This window comes from Mustela putorius, unplaced genomic scaffold (assembly GCF_011764305.1).
Source record: "Mustela putorius furo isolate JIRA1106 unplaced genomic scaffold, ASM1176430v1.1 tig00003898_pilon_pilon_pilon, whole genome shotgun sequence".
In the NCBI taxonomy this organism is placed as follows: Eukaryota; Metazoa; Chordata; class Mammalia; order Carnivora; family Mustelidae; genus Mustela; species Mustela putorius.
The window spans coordinates 1125962-1145649 of NW_025422047.1; the positions used below are offsets into that span (position 1 = coordinate 1125962).

Sequence of the window (19688 nt, forward strand, 5' to 3'; positions counted from 1 at the left end):
AGGAAAAGACACTGACTTGCAACCTCTCTATTTCCCAAATATGTGGCTTTAAAGTTCTCTTAGAGTACAGTGAGGTATGGATAACAGGTGCCCATAAAAGGCATGAAAGGGATTTATCAAGTTTAAAACTCTAAATAAAGAATATTTACATTATTCTATGTACAGTTACACATATTTCTGCTGCTCTTGCTTAAGTATTTTTTACCTTTTTTAGCTTTCTAAATGAAAACCGTTTATTTTTGTGGAGTTTCAAAAATTTAGAGCTAACAGGAGCCCTGATCATTCACAGAGGGAGAGATGAGGTTAAGCAAAGTCAATCCAAGATGTCACAGGTGGAGGGGGGTAGACGCAGGAGGACAGCTCAGGTCACCCGACCCGGAGCACCCTCTTGCCTTCTCAACTCTCCACCTCATCCTCATCTATAAGGAAAAGAGAGTGGGCCAGCACCAAGCAAAGAGGCGTACGTACAATGGGTATTAAGTCATTGCCCTAGAACTTTCTAACAGAGAAGGATGTTGGAACTTGTATGGTCCATCCTCGAATTTTCTGGTATAGATGAAAAAAGTGAAACCCAGAGAGGTCAAGCCAAGAGTCTCTAGGAGTCACAGAGATTGTCAGGTATGAGTCAGCTGACTCACAGTGCAGTGCTCCTTAACTCCTATGCGCGGCCAGCCACGTAGGTACGTGTTGTAGTTATGCAGACAGGGAAATGAGAAGTACCAATGTCCCCTCAGTGTAGCCAGAGGCAATGGCCCGACTGCCATCTATTCAGGGCCATTAATGAGTGCAACTGTGCTTGGCTTTCCCAGCATGTCTGAATTCAAAATAAATTATATTTCATTCAAGGAACAGCTAAGTCAAACTTTTGTGTCTGAGTGGTTCTCACCAAAGCATCAAGTTCAATTACACAAACAAGCAGAATGACATTTCAAATCAGAATAAAAGGATAATTCTTTAATTCATTGACTTTTCTATTCTCCCAGGGCCTAAGTCCATATGCAATTAGCATTTCCTCTGTAACGCTGGGAAACCTTAACAAGCCAACGTGCAGGGCTGGGAATCCGAGGAGAGCTTCTAAAGCTATCTGGAAGTTCACAAGTTGCATTTATGCTGTCCGTACCAAATATCACCATGATTTGTCTGGACTCTTCAAAAATGATAGTATACCACCAGAGTTTCAAATATGCAAAGGATGGTTCATCTTGAGTAAGGAGGTAGATGAGCTCACCCAGCTCTCCCTGGATCTTCCCTCAACTCAGAGCTGGAATGCAGTGGGGGGAGGGTGGGAAATTTACCATTCTCAATTTCGTAATCAGCGAAGGCGAGTTCAGAGCCTTTGTTGGTGATCAGCAGCTCGCCATTCAGTGTGAAGATCATCGAAGCATCATCCAAGTTAATCATACATCCAACCACGTCTCCTGGCTGCCACGTACGTCCAAAATACCCACTGCCTTGATGCCACCGCTGGCCCTAGGAAACAAGACCGCAGGGTTAGAGGACTGGAGGTCTCAAAAACCCCCAGTCCAGCTGAAGAAATGACTCCATGAGCAATTTCTCCTAACTGGTAGTTGTACCTGGTTTTTACAAGGTACTCAGTCTTCTACCAGGGACAACTCACATGGAAGAATGATCTATCTTACAAATAAATGAAACCAAGTTCCACAGGCTCATCAGAAAAGGTAGCCAGAGTCCCCCAACACCTAGCTGGCCATGACAGCAAGCAGAACTCACTCTGGGACACAGTGGTAAGATTTCCACACATACTAGCTGCACTGTGTTTTGTGATCCTCCTCTGGAACAGAGGCAATGGGCTCAAGTCCAAGGGCAGATACAGAAGTTACAGAAAGGATGTGAGCATACAGACCAAAGTAACCATAGCTAGCTCTTGGTCACTCAGTGACCTAAATTAGCCAGTGGTGCTGATGACTCACTTTGAAGCCAGAGATCCAGACACTCAGTACTTCCAATTTCCAGGGAAATGTTTGGAGCAGAGAAACTTGGACTGGGGATATGCGGACACCATCAGAACTTACCCTGCTGCCTTCAAACACAAAGGCTTGGTCATCGGCCCCCAGCTCAATGTCAGGCCGACAACCTGGCCTGGCCCAGCCAACGCGCATGTCTCCTCCAGTTACCACCTCAAACTCAAAATACCATTTTCCAGATCTCACTGCATAAGACCGCTCAACCCGGAAAAATCGAATCTTGTCAATGCTGACTTTCTCCACAGCTGGGTCAGCTATTGTGAGAAGGAGAGCAGCAGAGGATACAGGAGGTAAAGAGAGAACACAGGCCTTTAATAATTAGGTAGCATTCTCAAAAGAATCTCACAACAACAAAGATGACAGACCTCCCACTACCCAACATGACATTTTGTTCCTAACAGAATAATCGCCATTATCATCATATCATAATCAGAATATAAGCTAACACACAGAGTGATTACTTTGTGTAGATCCCTTACAAACTATACATAGCAACAATCCTATAAGGTCGGTAACACCGTCTTCACTTTACAGATGAAAAAATTGAGGCTCAGAAAGGTTTACTTGTTCAAGGTCTCAGAGCCAATAAGCTGAGCAGATTTGAACCCAGATCTGTCTTCAGCCAAATGTATACTCTTAATCACTTGTAATGCTACCCTAATTTGCCTATAGCACTCCCTGGGCATGAGATGATATGACATGTCCATCAGTTCTGGGCTGGTGATTTTAATCAGTTTCAATTGTGAAATGAGACAACCTGGCTCCAAAGTAAGCTGACATTCACGTGTCTGGTAGATATGAGAAATAAAGGTAACTTGGTTTTGTGACCAAATATCCCCCAAATTCCAGCTAAACTGTAGGATCACTTATTCCTTGTGGGATTGGGCCACAGAGGTGCTCACCATAGAGTTTAAACATGGTTCTCCCTCCTCCCCCCCATCACTTGTTAAAATAGACCATTTACTTCAGTGCTCTTTGGTACAAGTATCATTTCTAATAGTACATTTTAGACTTATTCAAAGTCAGCACTTCTGCAGAAAAGGACCAGTTGAGTCAACCAGGACCAGAATGAACAAGCTCAACTCACCCAGTTCTTGGTCCGAAGGCTCAATGTTATAGCCATAACCAACAAATGTGCGAACAGCTTCACGAAGGCTGTCCCTATTGGACTTCTTGGTACGCTCATCCAGTAAAGCATATGGCACCAGCCGGGGATTTCTTTTATTCTTTAAATCCTGTGTGAAGCCGGAGAAAAGAGGCTCTGAGGAAATACAGTTTGTCTTTACCAAGAGCTTGTCCCACTTACATACTGCCGGACACAGTCCTGGCTCCCTGCTGTCAGTTGACCAGCTCTTCTTCCCCCAGTGCCTTGATATTTAGCAATATACTCGTTTACTACTTCTCTTCAGGATTAAATGAATATATATGGAAAGGTTTTGCTAATGTTTAAAGCTAGCATTAAAAAACACATTTTAATAATGCCAGCCTATGAATAAAATGAAGTGTCATGAAATTGGTTAGAAATTTATTCCCCAGGCAAGGCAGATGGGGATTTACGTAACTATTCCACCGTGATTTAAACTGTTCGAGTCTCCTCACAACAGTCTCTTCACAGAGAAACAATGCAGAGAAACACCTGTGCTCCCTGAAACATCAGAAAAGGTGGCAGAACCACAGGGGGTCCATTTCCTTACAGCAGGCACACATTTGTATTAGAGTCCTCCTCAGTTCCTTAGGGAGAACTAAGATGACAATGGCAATGATTGCGGTCCTAAGTCATCATAAACAAATATGCCACTGTTTTGAGTCCCCTTCCCCCTTTCTGCCATGATTTCCATAGCTGTGGTCTTCTTGGGTTTCCAGACATGTGCAGAGTTGGAGGCTAAGACATGAATATATACGTGTATACACCATTACCCTTGAACTTCCCTGATAGCAATCTAGGTACCTAAGGAGATGAGAGATTACTTTAAGGAAAAGATGGTATGGCTCTTAACTCCATCTAATTCTTTGCTGGGCCCTGGTTCTTAGGCTGTCTCCTGTGTAAGCCAAGAACTGTGCCCAGGAATCCTGGCCTGATGGGCTAAAGTAAGGGGCACAGGCTTCTTGGCAGACTGGTTTTGCCCCTCTCCTTCTCCTCCTGTTCACCTTCAGCAGGAAACTGAAAAAACACTGCTGATCTACTGTGTTGATGTGCAGAAGGCTTATTCTGGCCTTGGAGAGTGGCATGAAAGCTCAGCTCTCCATGATGCAAACAGCAAGACAAGGAATGAGGGAAGAGGCAGCCAACGGGCACATACAAGGGAACACAATCATAAGTGAACCAGACTAACAAAGGAAAGGTAAGCCTATCCATTTCTGCAAAAATTGGAATTCTGCCTAGAGTTAATGTCAATGTGACCATTACAAATTCCATCCAGTCCCGATTCTATAAATAACGAGTGCACTGAGGCATGAGGGATAGAGTGCAAGGGCAGCTTCTATCTTCCAATCTAATACCCACCAAAGTAAAATGGCATTTTGATGGATGACGCCATCTCCCAGCATTTGCAGCAGGCTTGACCCAGGACTTCTTACCTGTTGGATGCCATAGGTCCATCCTTGTTTTATTCTGTCTTTGGCCCAAACGTTGTGTGCATTTTCTGCAAGCTTATCCACTAAAACTTCTTGAGGAGGTAATAGCTTCACATCAGACAGATCCAAAGGGGCTGGCTTATAGCCATTGGACATCATATAGCTACAAGGAAAAATATATATTTTTTGGACAGATCTCTAGGACTCCCCCATTACAGATCTGAGCACATGGTAAGAATACCAGGAAAATAAGGCTTCAGTCTCAGGTTCTACCCTTTGGCAGAATGGAGAACTCAGCTCTCTTTCAAGTCCTTAGATGAAGTCCCTACCAACAATCATTTTTGCCAATACATGTCACAGATTCCAGAGTGTTAGAGAAAGTGCCTGGTTAATGCAATCTGGCCTCATTTCTAAGAAGACTACTTGTGAGCCTGACCAGTGAGGGGCATGTTCAGTGTGCTGTGCCGCTATGCACAGCCCCTTCAACCCATTTCCACAACAGCAAAGGTCACAACCAGATTGGCAAGGGCAAGACCTTGAGCTAAAAGGTTTCTTATAAATCAGTGGAGAATGGTCATTCAGGCCTCAGAAAGTTAAACCCTTACTTTGGGAATTAAGAAGGAAAATCATGACCTCCAAGAATTTGTGAGCTGGAAGTGACCTTCACGGTTTGCTGTTCAGTCCAGAAGCCACAGCCTTAAATGTCTGTAATTTGGTAGATAATTTGATAGCTCACGTGAAGACAGGAAACGGCTGAGTATGAGCCCAGGTAGATACACTGCATGCATGGAGAGGGCCAGGGCATGCTGTGGAGTGACTCACAGGAAAGGAGCTGATTGTAGTTATGTGAGAACAGGAGTCTGGAGGAACTCACGGCCCCAGAGCCACCACATGCCCACCTCACAGCCAGAACCTGAATGTGCTGACTTGCAGACCAGGGCTCTATCTACAGAGGAACTGCCAAACAGCCTAACATGCAGGGTCTGCTATAGGTCTTAAATACTGCCTATTATCCACTTTTGTGGGATGCCCGATCCTGGGCAGAGTCAGCATGGGCTGACTGCTGAGCACTGACCCCAGCAGCCTGACCAGCAGGTCACTCCTCCAGCTTCTGCCTCACAGATGTGCTGTTCCCAGCATCTGGAGTTGCCTCTATGAGTGGTGCTTGGCAGCTTAGGAGTTTCACAGGGAAGAAGGGGAAGATAAGCATTTGATTAAAGTTGACACTGCCTTGCCTCAGAGGTAATCATGACACCTGCATGTGAATACATGTGACCCCAAGGCAGGTGCATGAAGCGCGAGTGAGTGAGCCAGGGGACGGGCCAGGGAACGCATACCTGAGCACGTGAGAACGTGCGTCTCTCTGTGATTGTCCAGGTGAGAGGGAGAATAGGGCACAGGCAGATTTAGGGGCCCAAGTCCATCTTGGCAGAGACAACCACTTCTACAAAGGATTTATCTGGCTGGCCCAACGCCAGAGGAGTGAATCTTCACTGTGGCTACCAACCATTTTCAATTTCCATGCCAGTTAGTGTTCTTGCAGGCCAAAGGCTCTCTACACCTCCCCCAACCCACCAAGAGCCACATCTCCAGGCTTAGAACTAACAATAGCCGTGCAGGTTCTCATTGAAGGAGTGAAAGAGGGAAATCCTAGAAACACCTGAACTGCAACAACTTCTGCCTGGAATTTACAAAAAAGCCATCCTCAACGGGCACTATTGAGCATCTGGGGCCATCACCTGCCTTTGTTCACGGACCTCCCATCCTCCCCGTTACAAAACTCAGACTGAAGCACGCAAGTCTTCAATCACTGAAAAAAATCACTTACTTTTTGGGCAATTTGACCTTCTTGAGATCTTCCTCAGCAGCTGGATTCACATGAGCAATATGGCACCCTAGGGCCAGGAGGGTCCTGTAACGTAACAGAGGGAGAGGACAAGGGTCCACTTAATGCTGGATAGCAAGAACCCTCACCTGCATCTGGGTTGATCAGTAACAATGGTGGATGTGTTCCTTACTATGCTAACTCCTCCTGTAGCAGGAATAATCACCACTGCCACTCATTTATCAGAAAGTATCATGTTTTCAAGGCAAGAGACATACCTTCACAGTATTGTTATAAGGCATTAAATCACCCGCTCACTGTTCAGTCCACATTCAATTCAATTAAACACTCACTTTAAGGTTTCAGTTGACATCTGTAGGTTATAATTCTTCTCGGTTTCAGGCAGCTTTGAAAACTCCACAAGACAGGGGTGTTGTCTTTTATTGTCATCCCGTATCTAGATGACAACATAAGGAAAAATGTAATTTGAGTTTTGACAATGGGCACTGCCCTGGAAAACAGAAAAGGAAACGCTTGCAAACATCGCCCAGGCAATCCATATCAGGCAAGACAAAGACATTTATTTGCAGATAGGCAAATAGATAATGTCCTCTCTAGCTGGTGATACGCAGTCCGAGTTGCTAGTGGTTTGTGCTCTGTGGATTTATTTTTCTAAATTTTTTAAATTCAATTAGCCAACATATAGTACATCATGATTTTCAGGTGTAATGTTCAATGTTTCAACAGTTGGTTATGATACCAGTGCCCAATACATCATGCGCCCTCCTAAACACCCCTCACCCGGGTACCCCATCCTCCCATCCCCACCCTTTCTGCAGCCCTCAGTTTGTTTCCCAGAGTCAAGAGTCTCTCTATGGTTTGGCTCCCTCTCTGATGACTCCCCATTCTGTTTTTCCTCCCTTCTCCTACGATCTTTGGTGCTGCTTCTCATATTCCGCACATGAGTGAAACCATATGATTCTGTGGATTTGTTTCTATTCAAGTGTCTGCATTCAAAATGTACTCTTGTAGAGAAAAAATTTTGTACATGGCAGCCATATTTCTGCCTGTCCCAAATTCATGGAACCAAAATGCTCCCATTTGGTAGCCTTCTTCAGAAAATAAAGGACAGAAGCTGTCCAACAGAAATACAAAGTCAGCCACCAATGTGAACCACATTTATAATTTCAGATTTTCTAGTAGCCACATGAGAAGAGCAAAAATAAACAGATGAAGTTCATCTTAGTAATATACTTCATTTAACTAGCTATCTAAAAATATTATCATTTAACAAGCCCAAGAAATCATTTCAAGTCTGAGAAATCATTTTTGAGTCATTCTATATTAGCTTTTCATAGCAAGTCTTCCAAATCCAGTGCATTTGAGAATTACAGCACATTTCAAGTCAGACTAGTCACATTTCAAGGGCTCCATAGTCCCTTGTGGCTCATGACTTTTGTATCAGATGGTTATAGATCCAGACATTAACTAATTAATGCATTCACCCAACAAACATTTGTTAAGTGTCTCCTACGTGGTAGGTACTGAGTTACACAGCAGGAGTTCAGTGGTGAGCCGGGATAGCCCCAGGCCCATAAAGAATACAGTGTAATGGAGTAGAGAGCAGTAATAAAATAGTCATAATAATAAATGTAATATTGCAATTGTGAGTTGTTCTCCCAAGCAGAGGTCTGTGGTGTTATAAAAGCATATAGCAGGGAGGCAGTCACATAGAAGGGGAATCCTTTATGGTAGCTCCGTCAGTACCCAAGTGTTGGAGCACAGGGGCCCTTTCAGTAACGAAGATAGAATGGAATGTGCATAATTTGAGGGTGTCAGGGTCACAGGAACTGCCACACCTCACCTATCTTTGTGCCTTCAGACGTGACCTTATACAAACCACAGAACAAAGTCAATTTATATCCTCTTTGAAAAATGCTTTCTAGTGCAAGAGATTCTGTAACCTCTTCTGAGTGTCTATTAATCTTCGTGATCATCTGAAAACTGTATCAAACAAATTCTGACCCAAAACAATGAATCAGCCAGCCTTTTTTGGGGGGGGAGCTTTCATGCAGAGCAGACAGTTTTTTCTGAAGGGGAAAGGAATAATGAGAGTTCTGAAGGAGGTGTTGGGGAACAACTGTGCTCAATATTCCCCTAAAAAAAAGGAAACCATTCCCAAGTAAGAAGGGAGGCGAACCCCCACTTCTGTCTGTGCAGAGCTTGGCCTCCCCAGTGCCCTTGACCGCACTCAGACAACTGAGCAAGACTTGGAGCACAGGCTACACAGCGGGTAGTAAGGAGCAGTGAGTTTTGGCTCATATGTTTTCCTCCCTCATTCGAGTCTTTCAAGAGCCCTCCGCAGTAACAAGGCCATCCAACTCTCCATCTCAGAGATGGAGTTCCTGGCCACAGGAACACAGACCTTGCCAAAAGTCCAGCCAAGCTCTATTTTATTCATTCCCCAAAGCTCGTGGATGTTTTCAGCCAGTCTATCTCGGATCTTTTCTAGGTGAGGGGGCAAAACAACCTAAAAGGAAAAGGAACAAGTGTGAAGTCAGCAGTACCAGTCGTATTGAAATCTATCATAAAAATGCATGTAGATAAGGTGCCACAGTTGAATTCACTACGTATCCCCCCAGGAGGGGCTGTTCCCAGAGGTTCCTTTTTCCCAGGAAGGACCATACTGTTGCAACCCACCCTGTCTGACCCAGATGCTTCCAGAGATTGCTTCCTCTCTGGGATTCCCCTTTACCTATGCTATGCCTTCTCAGTCCTCCTTGTAGCTACTTGTGTTCTATGTTCTTCCCATGTGAATGCTTCCCTGGGCCTCCCCTCCCCTCTGTCCATGCTCTTTCCTTGGGAGATCTCACCCAGCCATAGATGGTCACTCTCAAGTCTGTATGTCTCCAGCCATGGTCTCTCCCGAAGTTCACACCTACAGTTCCAACTGCCTGCAGGATTTTCCCACCAAAGTAAACCCAACATGCTACTGAAACCAAATTCATGTCTTTCCCTCAAAACCTCGTTCCTGTTTCTCTCCTCTTTTTGTTGAATAACCTGCCATTGCTTCAAGCCTGGAAGTCATCCTAGTGTCTTCCCTCTCGACATGACTTGTCCTCTCCCACAACACCATCAAATCAGTCACACAATTGATTGTGTTCATTTTTGAAGGATCTTTCTCAAGGGCCCCCTCCTCTAATCACTCAACCTCATTATTTTCTCCTTGGACCATTGCAAGAGCTTCACAGGTAGTCTCCTCAACTGCCCACCAATCTACCCTCCACAGTGTGGCCAGAGTGATGAGTCTACAACAATAAAACCACATCAAAGCACTCTCCTCCTGGGTGTCTCCCAAGTGTTCCTTGAGCTCCTAAGACACAAACTAGATGTGTGAACCAAGTATATAGTGTCCTCCTTCACCACCGTGGTCCTCCCAAACACATCCCCCCCCCCAACCTTCTTGAAATTCTCACAGAAGATCACAGTATTTCACAGTTCTGTGTCCTTATACTTGCAACACATACCCTTGTTAATCCTCCCACAACACACATAATATGTATACACACACACACACACACACCTCTCTACACCACATAACAGATAACTGGACACTCTCCTAGACCAGCCTCTAGATGGGAATCTCTGAGCCCCTTTTCAGCTAGGCTCTACCCCTGGGCCTTGTTCTCCAGACTCCAGTTGTAGAAAGGATCCCGCTAAATCAGTTTGGTGAGAATCTACCATCCTACATATCTGATCACCCCCCATCTCTGTGTCTGATCAAACTTCCTCCTGTCCCATCACCCGCCAGGGGATATCAGATTGCCTTCTATCTGTCCTACCTTCAAATAGAATTCTGTGAGATCAATTTAGCAAGAATCCATCCCAACCCCCAAGGTTTCTCTTAGTAATTTCCCTTCCACTGACTTGCCCCACTTCCCCAACTTGCTCTCCTTGGCTGTAAATCCCACTTGTCCTTACTGTACTCAGAACCGAGCCCGGCTCTACACTAAAGTTCCTTTCTCCTTTTTATTTAGCTCCTAAGTAAGATCTGTTTTTACTGCATTAACCGTTGTCCCACTCTGATTTTAATCCAAACATCCTCAATAACCATTCTTCTAAATTTAGCTCAACTTCCCTTTGGGAAGTCTTCCCCAATTACCTTCAGGGAGAGTTTCTCTGTGTGTTCCTGGCACTTTGCTCATATCTCTCCATAGAGGTCCCACCCTGGGGGCCCAAGTTGTTCTCCTTTCCTTCCTCCTATTTTAAAAATTTTACTAATATTATGATAGCAATAATGATAATAATAATTATTCTCATGTTTATTCACTGGCAACTTTTAAGAAACAGGAGATTTCATGTAAAAAAGTCCTGATTTCTGGTTTGTTTTGATCCCTTGAAAGATCACTAACATTGGGCTCACACCTTTGCCTGGCAGTTATCAGCTGGAGGGCCTGTGCATTTGGCCTACTTCATTTCTTTTTCTTTTTTTTTTTTTTTTTTTAAGATTTTACTTATTTATTTGACAGAGAGAGATCACAAGTAGGCAGAGAGGCAGGCAGAGAGAGAGGAAGGGAAACAGGCTCCCTGCTGAGCAGAGAGCCTGATGTGAGGCTCGATCCCAGGCCCCTGGGATCATGACCTGAGCCGAAGGCAGAGGCTTTAACCCACTGAGCCACCCAGGTGTCCCTGGCCTACTTCATTTCTGCATCACCTGCCAGGGCCTTACAATCCTCATTCTATCAGTAAGGTTATTAGTGTTTCCACCATTATAAAAATCCTGATTTTTTTTTTTTTTGAGGGGGACAGCTCTGGGAGAAAATTTTTTTTTTTAGTAAAAAAAGTGTATCAAATATCATATATAAAGAGATCATGGAGAAAAACAGCAATAACATATTTAACTTATGCATTATAATCACTATCTGCCTTTCAATGAAAGATTTAAAAAATCAACTTAATCATCAAAGAGTCAAAGTTAATAACTGGAATGATGTTTCAATAAAGAGCAAAATGGGGGAAATATTAGCGAACAAATTTTAACTGTATCTGGGTTTTACTGGTCAACCAAGATAATTTTTAAACTTAGTGCTCCTTAGGTGATCACAGACTTAAAGGGGATTTGCACGAGGGAGGAAACACATCCTTCGATAAAAAGAGAAAATGTGGAAAGAGGCCACCAAGGGAACCCCAAATCATCATTTTAGTGACCTCAATTGGTGATTACCTTGCACAGAGTAACACTGGCTTGCTAACTGGCTGGGCTGCCTGGAGCTGGGCTCCCTCTTCCCGGGGCTCAGCCAGAGGCTGCGGGCTTCAAGCCCTGGGTGCAGGTAATACCTAGGACACGGCTCCAGTCAGCAATATTTCACCCACAAACTGGTTACTGTGCCCGAGGGAGGTTGGAGTCAACTCCGTACATATTTACCTTTTCCTTTGACAATAATTTCTCAGAATGCTAGGTCCTAAAAAATTACAAGGCCTCATTCAACATAATAAATTGCACCTTTCCTACAAGACCTTGCCTGTTATTGATTCCCTGGGAACATCTCCCTAGTTTCAGGGTCCATGCAGATTCAACTACGGGTCTGGCCCTCAAAGTTTCTTCTGGCTTGCTGATTTATCTGAGATCTTTGATTTTTCAGATCTTCAGTTCTGCATGTGTGGACGCTTCTCCCATTCTTTGGTCAAGTCTTCCTTTCCTCCCTCATCAAAACTTCCCCTAATTTTTTTGAGGCCCCCACCTTCCAGGAGACTTTTCCTCACACCTGTTCCTGATGATTCAGTGAGGGGTGGTGCAGAGAAGTAAGTATCGTGTTCACGTTCTCCTCTCACTTGGGGTCTGGCAGCTCTGTGTTCATGCGAAAGCTAGTTTAGTACTTTGGCCCTCAAGCTTCATATGTAGGAAACATAGGAATGAGAGGGTCCAATTCCCAGGATCATCTCTGGCCCACCAACTCCTCCCCAGTTTCCTATCAACCTTCTTAATGCCAACTACTTTCAAGGTGTTACACCAGATTCTGTGAGGCAGGCCGGGAAATGTTGCTCTTGCCGCTCTAAGCGAATTCACAGTAACGAGCTACGGAAGGTATGAAGCAAATTCAGGAACATGAACACATGGCAGAAATGTAATAGGGTCACATGAATATTATGGGGAAGTAACATTCTGGAGACCTTCTACAGGTCAAGAGAGCTATATTCCTACAAACTATCAACCCAGTGTGCCTCAGAGACAAGGCCCCTTGCCACTGATTCTAGAATAGTGACTTGAATAGCACTGGTGTGGAGGAAATACCCAAAGCTGTTGTTTATGCCCCTTATCTTGAGCATGTGAGTGTGTCTCTCTCAAAACAGAAACCCTGGGAAGGGAAAAAAAATGTCCATTCAGGAGCACTTTCCCCTCATATGTACTATCTCATTTCTTTGAGTTTTATTTCCAACTCTTCTCCTACACATTCTGCTTCCTCCAAGCATCCAGCCACAGGAGAATATTTATTTCTACCTGTCCCTACTTTTTTTTCTTTTTAAAGTATTTATTTAAATTCCAGCTAGTTAGCATACAATGTTATATTAGTTTCTGTTGTACAATACAGCGATTCAGTGACTCCATAGGTCACTTGGGGCTCATCGTGTTAAGTGTGCTCTTCACCAGCACCCCCCCCTCTGGACACCACCTCTGTGTTCTGCATAGTTCAGAGTCTATTTCTCAGTTTGCCTCTCTTTTACCCCTTTGCTTGTTTGTTTTGCTTCTTAAATTCTACATATGAGTAAGATCATACGGTATTTGTTGTCCTCAGACTTATTTTGCTTAGTGTAGTACCCTCTAGCTCCATCCACATTGTTGGAAAGGGCAAGATTTCACCCTTCTTTATGGCTGAGTAATATTGCATCACACACACTCACACACACACACACACACACACACACACACACACACACACACCACCTCTTCTTTACTCATCAGCTGATGGACACTGGAGCTATTTCTATAACTCACCCTTGGATGCCTCTCCCTATTTAAATTTGTTAAAGGCCCTGGTTGAATTCTATCCTCTCTAACTGGACTTCTAGAAATATTCCAACCTAACACATGTCCCTAGCACTTATTTGTGCTACAGTTCATTTTGCGTTTATTACATTCAGAATTAGAATAATACATTTGCTTTTTACCTCTTCAACTTGGTTGCGAATTCCCAGAGAGTACTGCATGTCTGTGCCTATACCTCACAGAGCCCTGCCTGTAGCACATGATCAACTTGTTCTCTGAGAAATCCTTAAAGAGCTCAATCTATACATATGGTGGAAACACAAAGAACAGCTGTTCATATGACATGACAATGATATGGAATGGACGACAGGAATGGCTCAAAGACAACACAGAGAAAAGGATTTAGCCCTATGCCTTCATTTCTGTGGGTTACCTCCCGATGGCAGCTGGAACCTACCTGACTGGTGTCGATGGGGCATGGGATGAAGGAGGCTTGGGAGAGGGACTGGGTGGTACCCAGCAGATCTCTAATGCCTTCTGCGTCACGTTTATATTCTTTCACAGGCTCCAATCTCATCTTTTCTTTTGGAAGTAAGGCTTCATAGCAAGGGGCATAGCCAGAGGGAGGCAGGAACTTAAATTCTCCATGACGTCCACCCATCAGGAAACGCACTCTGTGGCATTTGGAGAGACCAGGAAGAGAGAGGTTAAAAAAGGAAATCCCAGCCCAAGTAAGTAAAAATTCAACATCAGCCACCCCACCCCCAAATTATTTGTTGGGAAGCGCCTGAATTTGGGTTTAGTGTAGTGAACAACAGAAAGTATGCAATAAGGCAGTGGAGAGAAGGGTCAGTGTGTGATCCTCAGCTGACCCATGTCAGCTAAGTTCTTCAAAGTTAATTTATACAGAAGTATCACTAGACTTTACAAATCATGTTTTTCCCTCACTCTAGTAGACAAGTCATTATTGCAAATATTATTACTAGAGTACTGAAAAGAGTAATGGTGATCATATTAGCCCCCAACGAGGTCATACTAAAAATACAGCATGAGGACTTCAAGTCTTTTTACTCGAGGGACATTACTCACATATCAAAGAAAAGAAAACACGGCATAACTATCTGGGGGAAATAGAAAATTCTAACCTTCAGATTCAAGCCAAAGATGAAGTAATACCAGACTATGAAACACAAATGTTAAGTATACCAGGTGCTATTTGAAGGGATATCTGGCAGGCGCTGCAGTTCCCCAAAGCAGCCATAGGAAGGCGACTCTGAAGAGGCATCGGCATGGGGCCACAGCCATAGCAAGCCAACCAGGCATCAAGCGTTTGCTCACTGGGGTACCAGTGCCTCTCTCAGGGGCACCATGACCCTGCTGGCATCCAAGCCTGACACTAGGTCCACTCCAGCAGTGCCTGCAGAGACCTCCCAGGAAGGGGGAAAGACACCCGGGGGCTCACAAGAATAGCAGGCACTGATTTCCAGTGTACTGAAGCCTTTCAATATGTTAATTCAGCATTCTGGCTGAATTTCAGCCTCACATCTAGGTTAGGTTAGGGTTATAGTTACATCCCAAAGCTCCCCTTGCAAGGAAGAGAGGACGACAATGAAACATTTCAAAATGACACTTCATATTCTCCCAGCTTTGTAACAAGAAATAGGACTTTTGCAAATCAACAGCAACCATATTAATCTGAGGAGATAGGACCACAGTTTTAAGTAATTTAAAGCACAAAAAGATATGTAGCCCTGCATGGTCAACACTCATGTCCCACAGGAAAAAACAATACATACAGAGCATCTGCTTTCAACCCTCTCGCCTTCCTCCTCCCTCTGTAGAATGACGAGTTACTGAACCCATATGATGTGCTGTTCTCTGCACGGAAGACTCGGCAATGAACAAAGACTACAGTGAGCTAACCCTGTGGGATAAAGAGGAGGTAAGGAGTCTAAAATCTGGAAGACTGAGCATTCCAGGCAGAGGAACAGTAAATGCCAATGCCCTGAGGCAGGAAAGAGCCCAAGGGGCAGGAGAGAGGTGGGAGGGCGCAGTGCGAGATCAGGTAGAGTCTGTGAGCCATGGCAAGAAGAGGAGATTGTATTCTAGGTGGGCAGCTTCGGGACGTCTGTAAGGGGAAGAAATACAAGCTGCTTCTTGCTGTGCTATGATAAGAGATCAGCAGACCAATTAGCAGGTGTTCGGAGGCACCTGACACCAAACTAGTCACAGTGGGAGATGAAGATAGGCTGAACCAATGTGATGATGGACAAGATGGAAAGCAGCAGCCGGGTCCCACTTTTGTTTTGGAATAAGGATTGTGAGGCTGGAGTGGGTACATGTGTGTGGGAACATGAGGTATGTGGAGGAAGCATTATGACCCAGCAAAGCTCTCACAGCAAGACTCTCCACCAGACCTCACTTCCTTTCACTTGAATGTTCTGGTCAGGCAGCCTTACAAGAGAGTCTCAGTGTTGGCTGAGTAATTGTGATTGTGGAAGTGGCCTAATTATGAAACCGGAAAATAAAACTCTCTCTCCAAGTGGGAGACATTAAGGGTATTTTTTTTCCCCTTCCCAATACAAATTCTTTATCCAAACAGCATTTTACAAAATGCTGTTTTAAAGTTAATTATAGAAATCATACGAAACCCTCACTTTCCCATTCTGAAGTACTAAACAGGAATATAGAATTAGAATCACAATAGTCCCTTGTGAATGTTCCTACATTAAATGTTACATAATGGGGTTGGTATACATGTTTTAAGAATATGAACAATGACATTAAAACAAAATTTAGTCATTAGCCTTCAATGTCACTAATTTAGTGAACTTTCAGGAAATAATGACTAAGCCTTGAAATTATGGGTTGAGAACTTCCCAATTCAACAGCAACATAGCAGACTGTGTTACTGACATGCTGAAATCATGGGATAGAACTAGATCATTTTGAGCAAAAGAAGATTGTGGGTTTTTTTGGTCTCGTCTTCTCCTTGAGTATCTTTTCTGTGAGAAGCTGAATGCCTCAGAGCTCATACAGCAAGTGTATTCTTTGTTACTCACTAGTGTACATATTCCAAGAACAAGTAAATCATCTCCTAAGAGGTCTTCTAGCTGGACTTAATTATTCATGAACTGTCTTGCCAGTTCTGTTTTGTTTTAAAATTTCTCTTACGTTGTAACATCTGCTGTCATCTTCGGGATAGAGAGTGAATCAGAAAAGGTGGAGTGGCACGCAGCGCATAGGGAAAATCACAATTTCTGTTTTTATATTCAGTTATTAAAAAGAGAATGATAATTTGGTTATATGTCTTCTCTCCTCTAATGGCCACAAAACTGTAAAATAAAAAATTTACATAGCCAGAAATCAGTGTTTACTGCTCACTGAAGCATTTGTCTCTAAATGTCATTACACTATGCTTCAGTGGGTGGAAGAAATGGTCCTGGGTCGCTCCCAGAGACCTGCCAGACAGAAGCCCTGCCCGCTCAGTAGATGGGATTGGACAAGAGCAGGTGCCAGGCACCTCTATGTCTGTGGCTCCTTCCCTCACGGCCCACAGTCTCTTGGAAAGGCTCCAACAAACCACCACTAATATTGGTGGTCCTCCTCATAACTCTCTGGGAGATCCAGCTGACCAAGTCAAAGGAAATAACTAGCGATAAAAGATAGGCTTCAAGGGAATAATCAAAAGAAATCCTTGAAACTCACTTTAATTATTTGAAGATATTAGAAAGGGACTCCCCCTCTTAGAGTTTTAGCAGAGGTCCCACAGACAGATAGTTCAGAGGATGCCAATGTTTGCACACCCTGGATTGAGATGCTGGATCCACTATGAGGGTCCGTCCAAAAATGATAAGCCAATGCAGCTTTAGCCTGTCACATACCTCCCCCCCATAAGAAAGGGAAATAAGTCATTTGGAGAGAACTGTCAGGGAGAAAGGGAAGGGAATGCACTCCTATCTGAAGTCAAATGCTGAGTGTTTAAGAACACTGAGAAACTTGCAAGTGTCCCCTGGAATTTAGTGAGGGACATGTTTGCCTGGTGACAGAACAGAAAGAGAGAAGGAGACAGAGGGACAGAGAGGACCGCAAGGGAAAGAGCTGCCCTTCTGTTCAGGGTGCGACCAAGGACAATGTTCCTAGAAGGCCAGATAGACTCTATGAGGGAGCCAACTGTCAGCTATCTTGAAAGGAATTATGCCCAGAAAGGCAAAGAACTGCACAGAGATCAGAAACCCAGGAACTGGGGTAGGTGGGAAGCCTGGGCTTCAGGTTGGCCAGAAGGGAGCAGCCAGCATAGGTGGTAAAGCCTGTGTAGAAAGAACTGCAGGGAGATAGATGCTCATCGCCTTATCTGGAGTAAACTACAAATGGGTCCCAGAAGAGAAGGCAGCAGCAATTGTGTAAACACTCCAAGTCATTACATAAAGGTGGGCTGCCCGAGGCACCTCCCCACCTCCCCATCTCCACAGCTCCCCCTGGGCTCAACAGAGGGTCTGAGGCAGAGCTGGCTGGCGCTGGAGGAGCCCGGTCTCCTGGCTTCTGACTGCAAGGCCAACGGGAAAGACCTCTCACATGAGCTGCATACAAATCTGAGTTTTTATAGCCAAATAAATGGCATTTTTATGTTACCAACAAGGATGTTCTCATTCTTACAAGGAGTAATAAAGGTTACAGAGTCTGCCCAAGAATTTGCCCAGAGCACAGATTTGAAGGGACAGCAAGAAAAACAACCAAGTTATAGACGCATAGTCTACTTCTTTCAATAAATCCAGTATCTGGCCCTTAAAGTTTACCATCTGAATCCTTTGCCCCACTCATAAATGAGAAATTTCCAATGAAAATGTAAATCTCTCTTCTCCAGGTGCATTCTCTGCTGCTCCTTGGGACTTTCAGAATCTCCTGGCTTCACAGAAAATGTTAAATTTAAAATAAAAAGATAATTAAAGAATTGAGTTCATTAAAATTAGTCCTTCTTGATCCTTGGATATTTCTCTACATTAATGGATTTTAAAATCAATTTCATTAATCAATTTAATCTCCTGCACTAAAGTACCTGTTATCATTTTCTGGAGTCCTTCCTATAACTCAAGACATTCTATCAGCTCTGAAAGAAGGTTTATTTTTTTTTTCTTCCTGAAGTGATTACTGTAAGTGACTGTGTCCTTAGATCCCGCCACCTCACAGAGATGAGCAACAGCTTCAATAATCATCTCCTAGGAGTGGGGAATTTGGGGGATATGTGGAAGAATTTTTTATTTCCTTGACTGATTTTGAAAACAGAGCAAATTGTATTGAAAAACTCCTGCTAGCATTTGCAACCTAATCTTTTGAGACTTAAGCATTGCGGATTGCCAATCTGCAGGAGATGACTGCCTAGTGCAAGTTCTCAGATTTGGAAGACTGACCAATGAATAAAACACACAGTAAAAATCAAGACAAGGCTTGTTATGCTCCAGAAGGATGACTCGGGCTCTTTATTCACAGCTTACTCGCAAACATGTGACGTCACCTGAGTCTGTCTTACTGGACATCTCACTGCTCTCATCTGCTACTGCATCTCTCCCAGACAGTGGGGAAGGTACTCCAAAGAAGAAAAGGTTACAGGCTGTGGTTAAGAGGAGGAAGAATTAACAAGCTTTGGCTGACCTGAATTCAACTCAGAAGGCATGATTCATAATTGCATCTTCAGTTCCTATCGCAAAGATGGGAGAACAATCTAAGTGATGCGTTCCCACATTCATACTTCTTTCTGGCCAGGGTTTGATGAAAGCCCAGGGCAATCCAGCCAGTGCTCATCATGTTCTCCACAGAGGTATATTTATCTCAGCAATAATTTCCACAGCATTAACCACAGCACGCTGGAAATAGCGAAGCTGTTGGTTACCTGAACTTTGGCCAAGTCTGGTAGATACCAACAGAAAACAAACAGCAACCACAAATACCAACCACCTTTGGATATTGTTTTTATAAATCAGAAAGGGCTGGTAAAAGAGTTATGTGAGACAATTAAATAGGTCTATCAGGGGTTTAACTACGGCTATAAAATACATTCTACTACAGCGATGAACTCCTCCATTTTCTGCAAATCAAAAAGTATCACCCCAAGTTCACTGTATGCTGTGGCTTCTGTGTCATGTTCTTGGTGTGGTTCATGCCAAGATGCCATCTTGCAGGGTGAGGCTATATTTTCATAAGGGGTTTGCTGGCGTTTAAGTAACTCAACTCTTTGGGTGGTTTCCAAAGTACACATGCCTCATCCCAAATTCTGCTCAATCAGGGTTGTTACACTGAGGGTCTACTGCATGAAGAGTATCCA

The 19688-nt window shown here is 43.9% G+C and overlaps 1 protein-coding gene across 1 annotated transcript in view; it reads right to left on the bottom strand.

Moving 5' to 3' along the window:
* RYR3 (ryanodine receptor 3) overlaps positions 1 to 19688 on the bottom strand; it is a 505740-nt gene that overhangs the window by 193022 nt on the left and 293030 nt on the right. Inside the window, exons 20-27 of the mRNA XM_004751026.3 lie at positions 13827 to 14043; positions 8810 to 8914; positions 6738 to 6841; positions 6388 to 6471; positions 4563 to 4722; positions 3073 to 3220; positions 2034 to 2239; positions 1296 to 1470 (exon numbers count right to left, since the gene is read on the bottom strand). Coding sequence (XP_004751083.2) covers positions 1296 to 1470; positions 2034 to 2239; positions 3073 to 3220; positions 4563 to 4722; positions 6388 to 6471; positions 6738 to 6841; positions 8810 to 8914; positions 13827 to 14043 — 1199 coding nt within the window. The remainder of the gene's footprint in view (positions 1 to 1295; positions 1471 to 2033; positions 2240 to 3072; positions 3221 to 4562; positions 4723 to 6387; positions 6472 to 6737; positions 6842 to 8809; positions 8915 to 13826; positions 14044 to 19688) is intronic.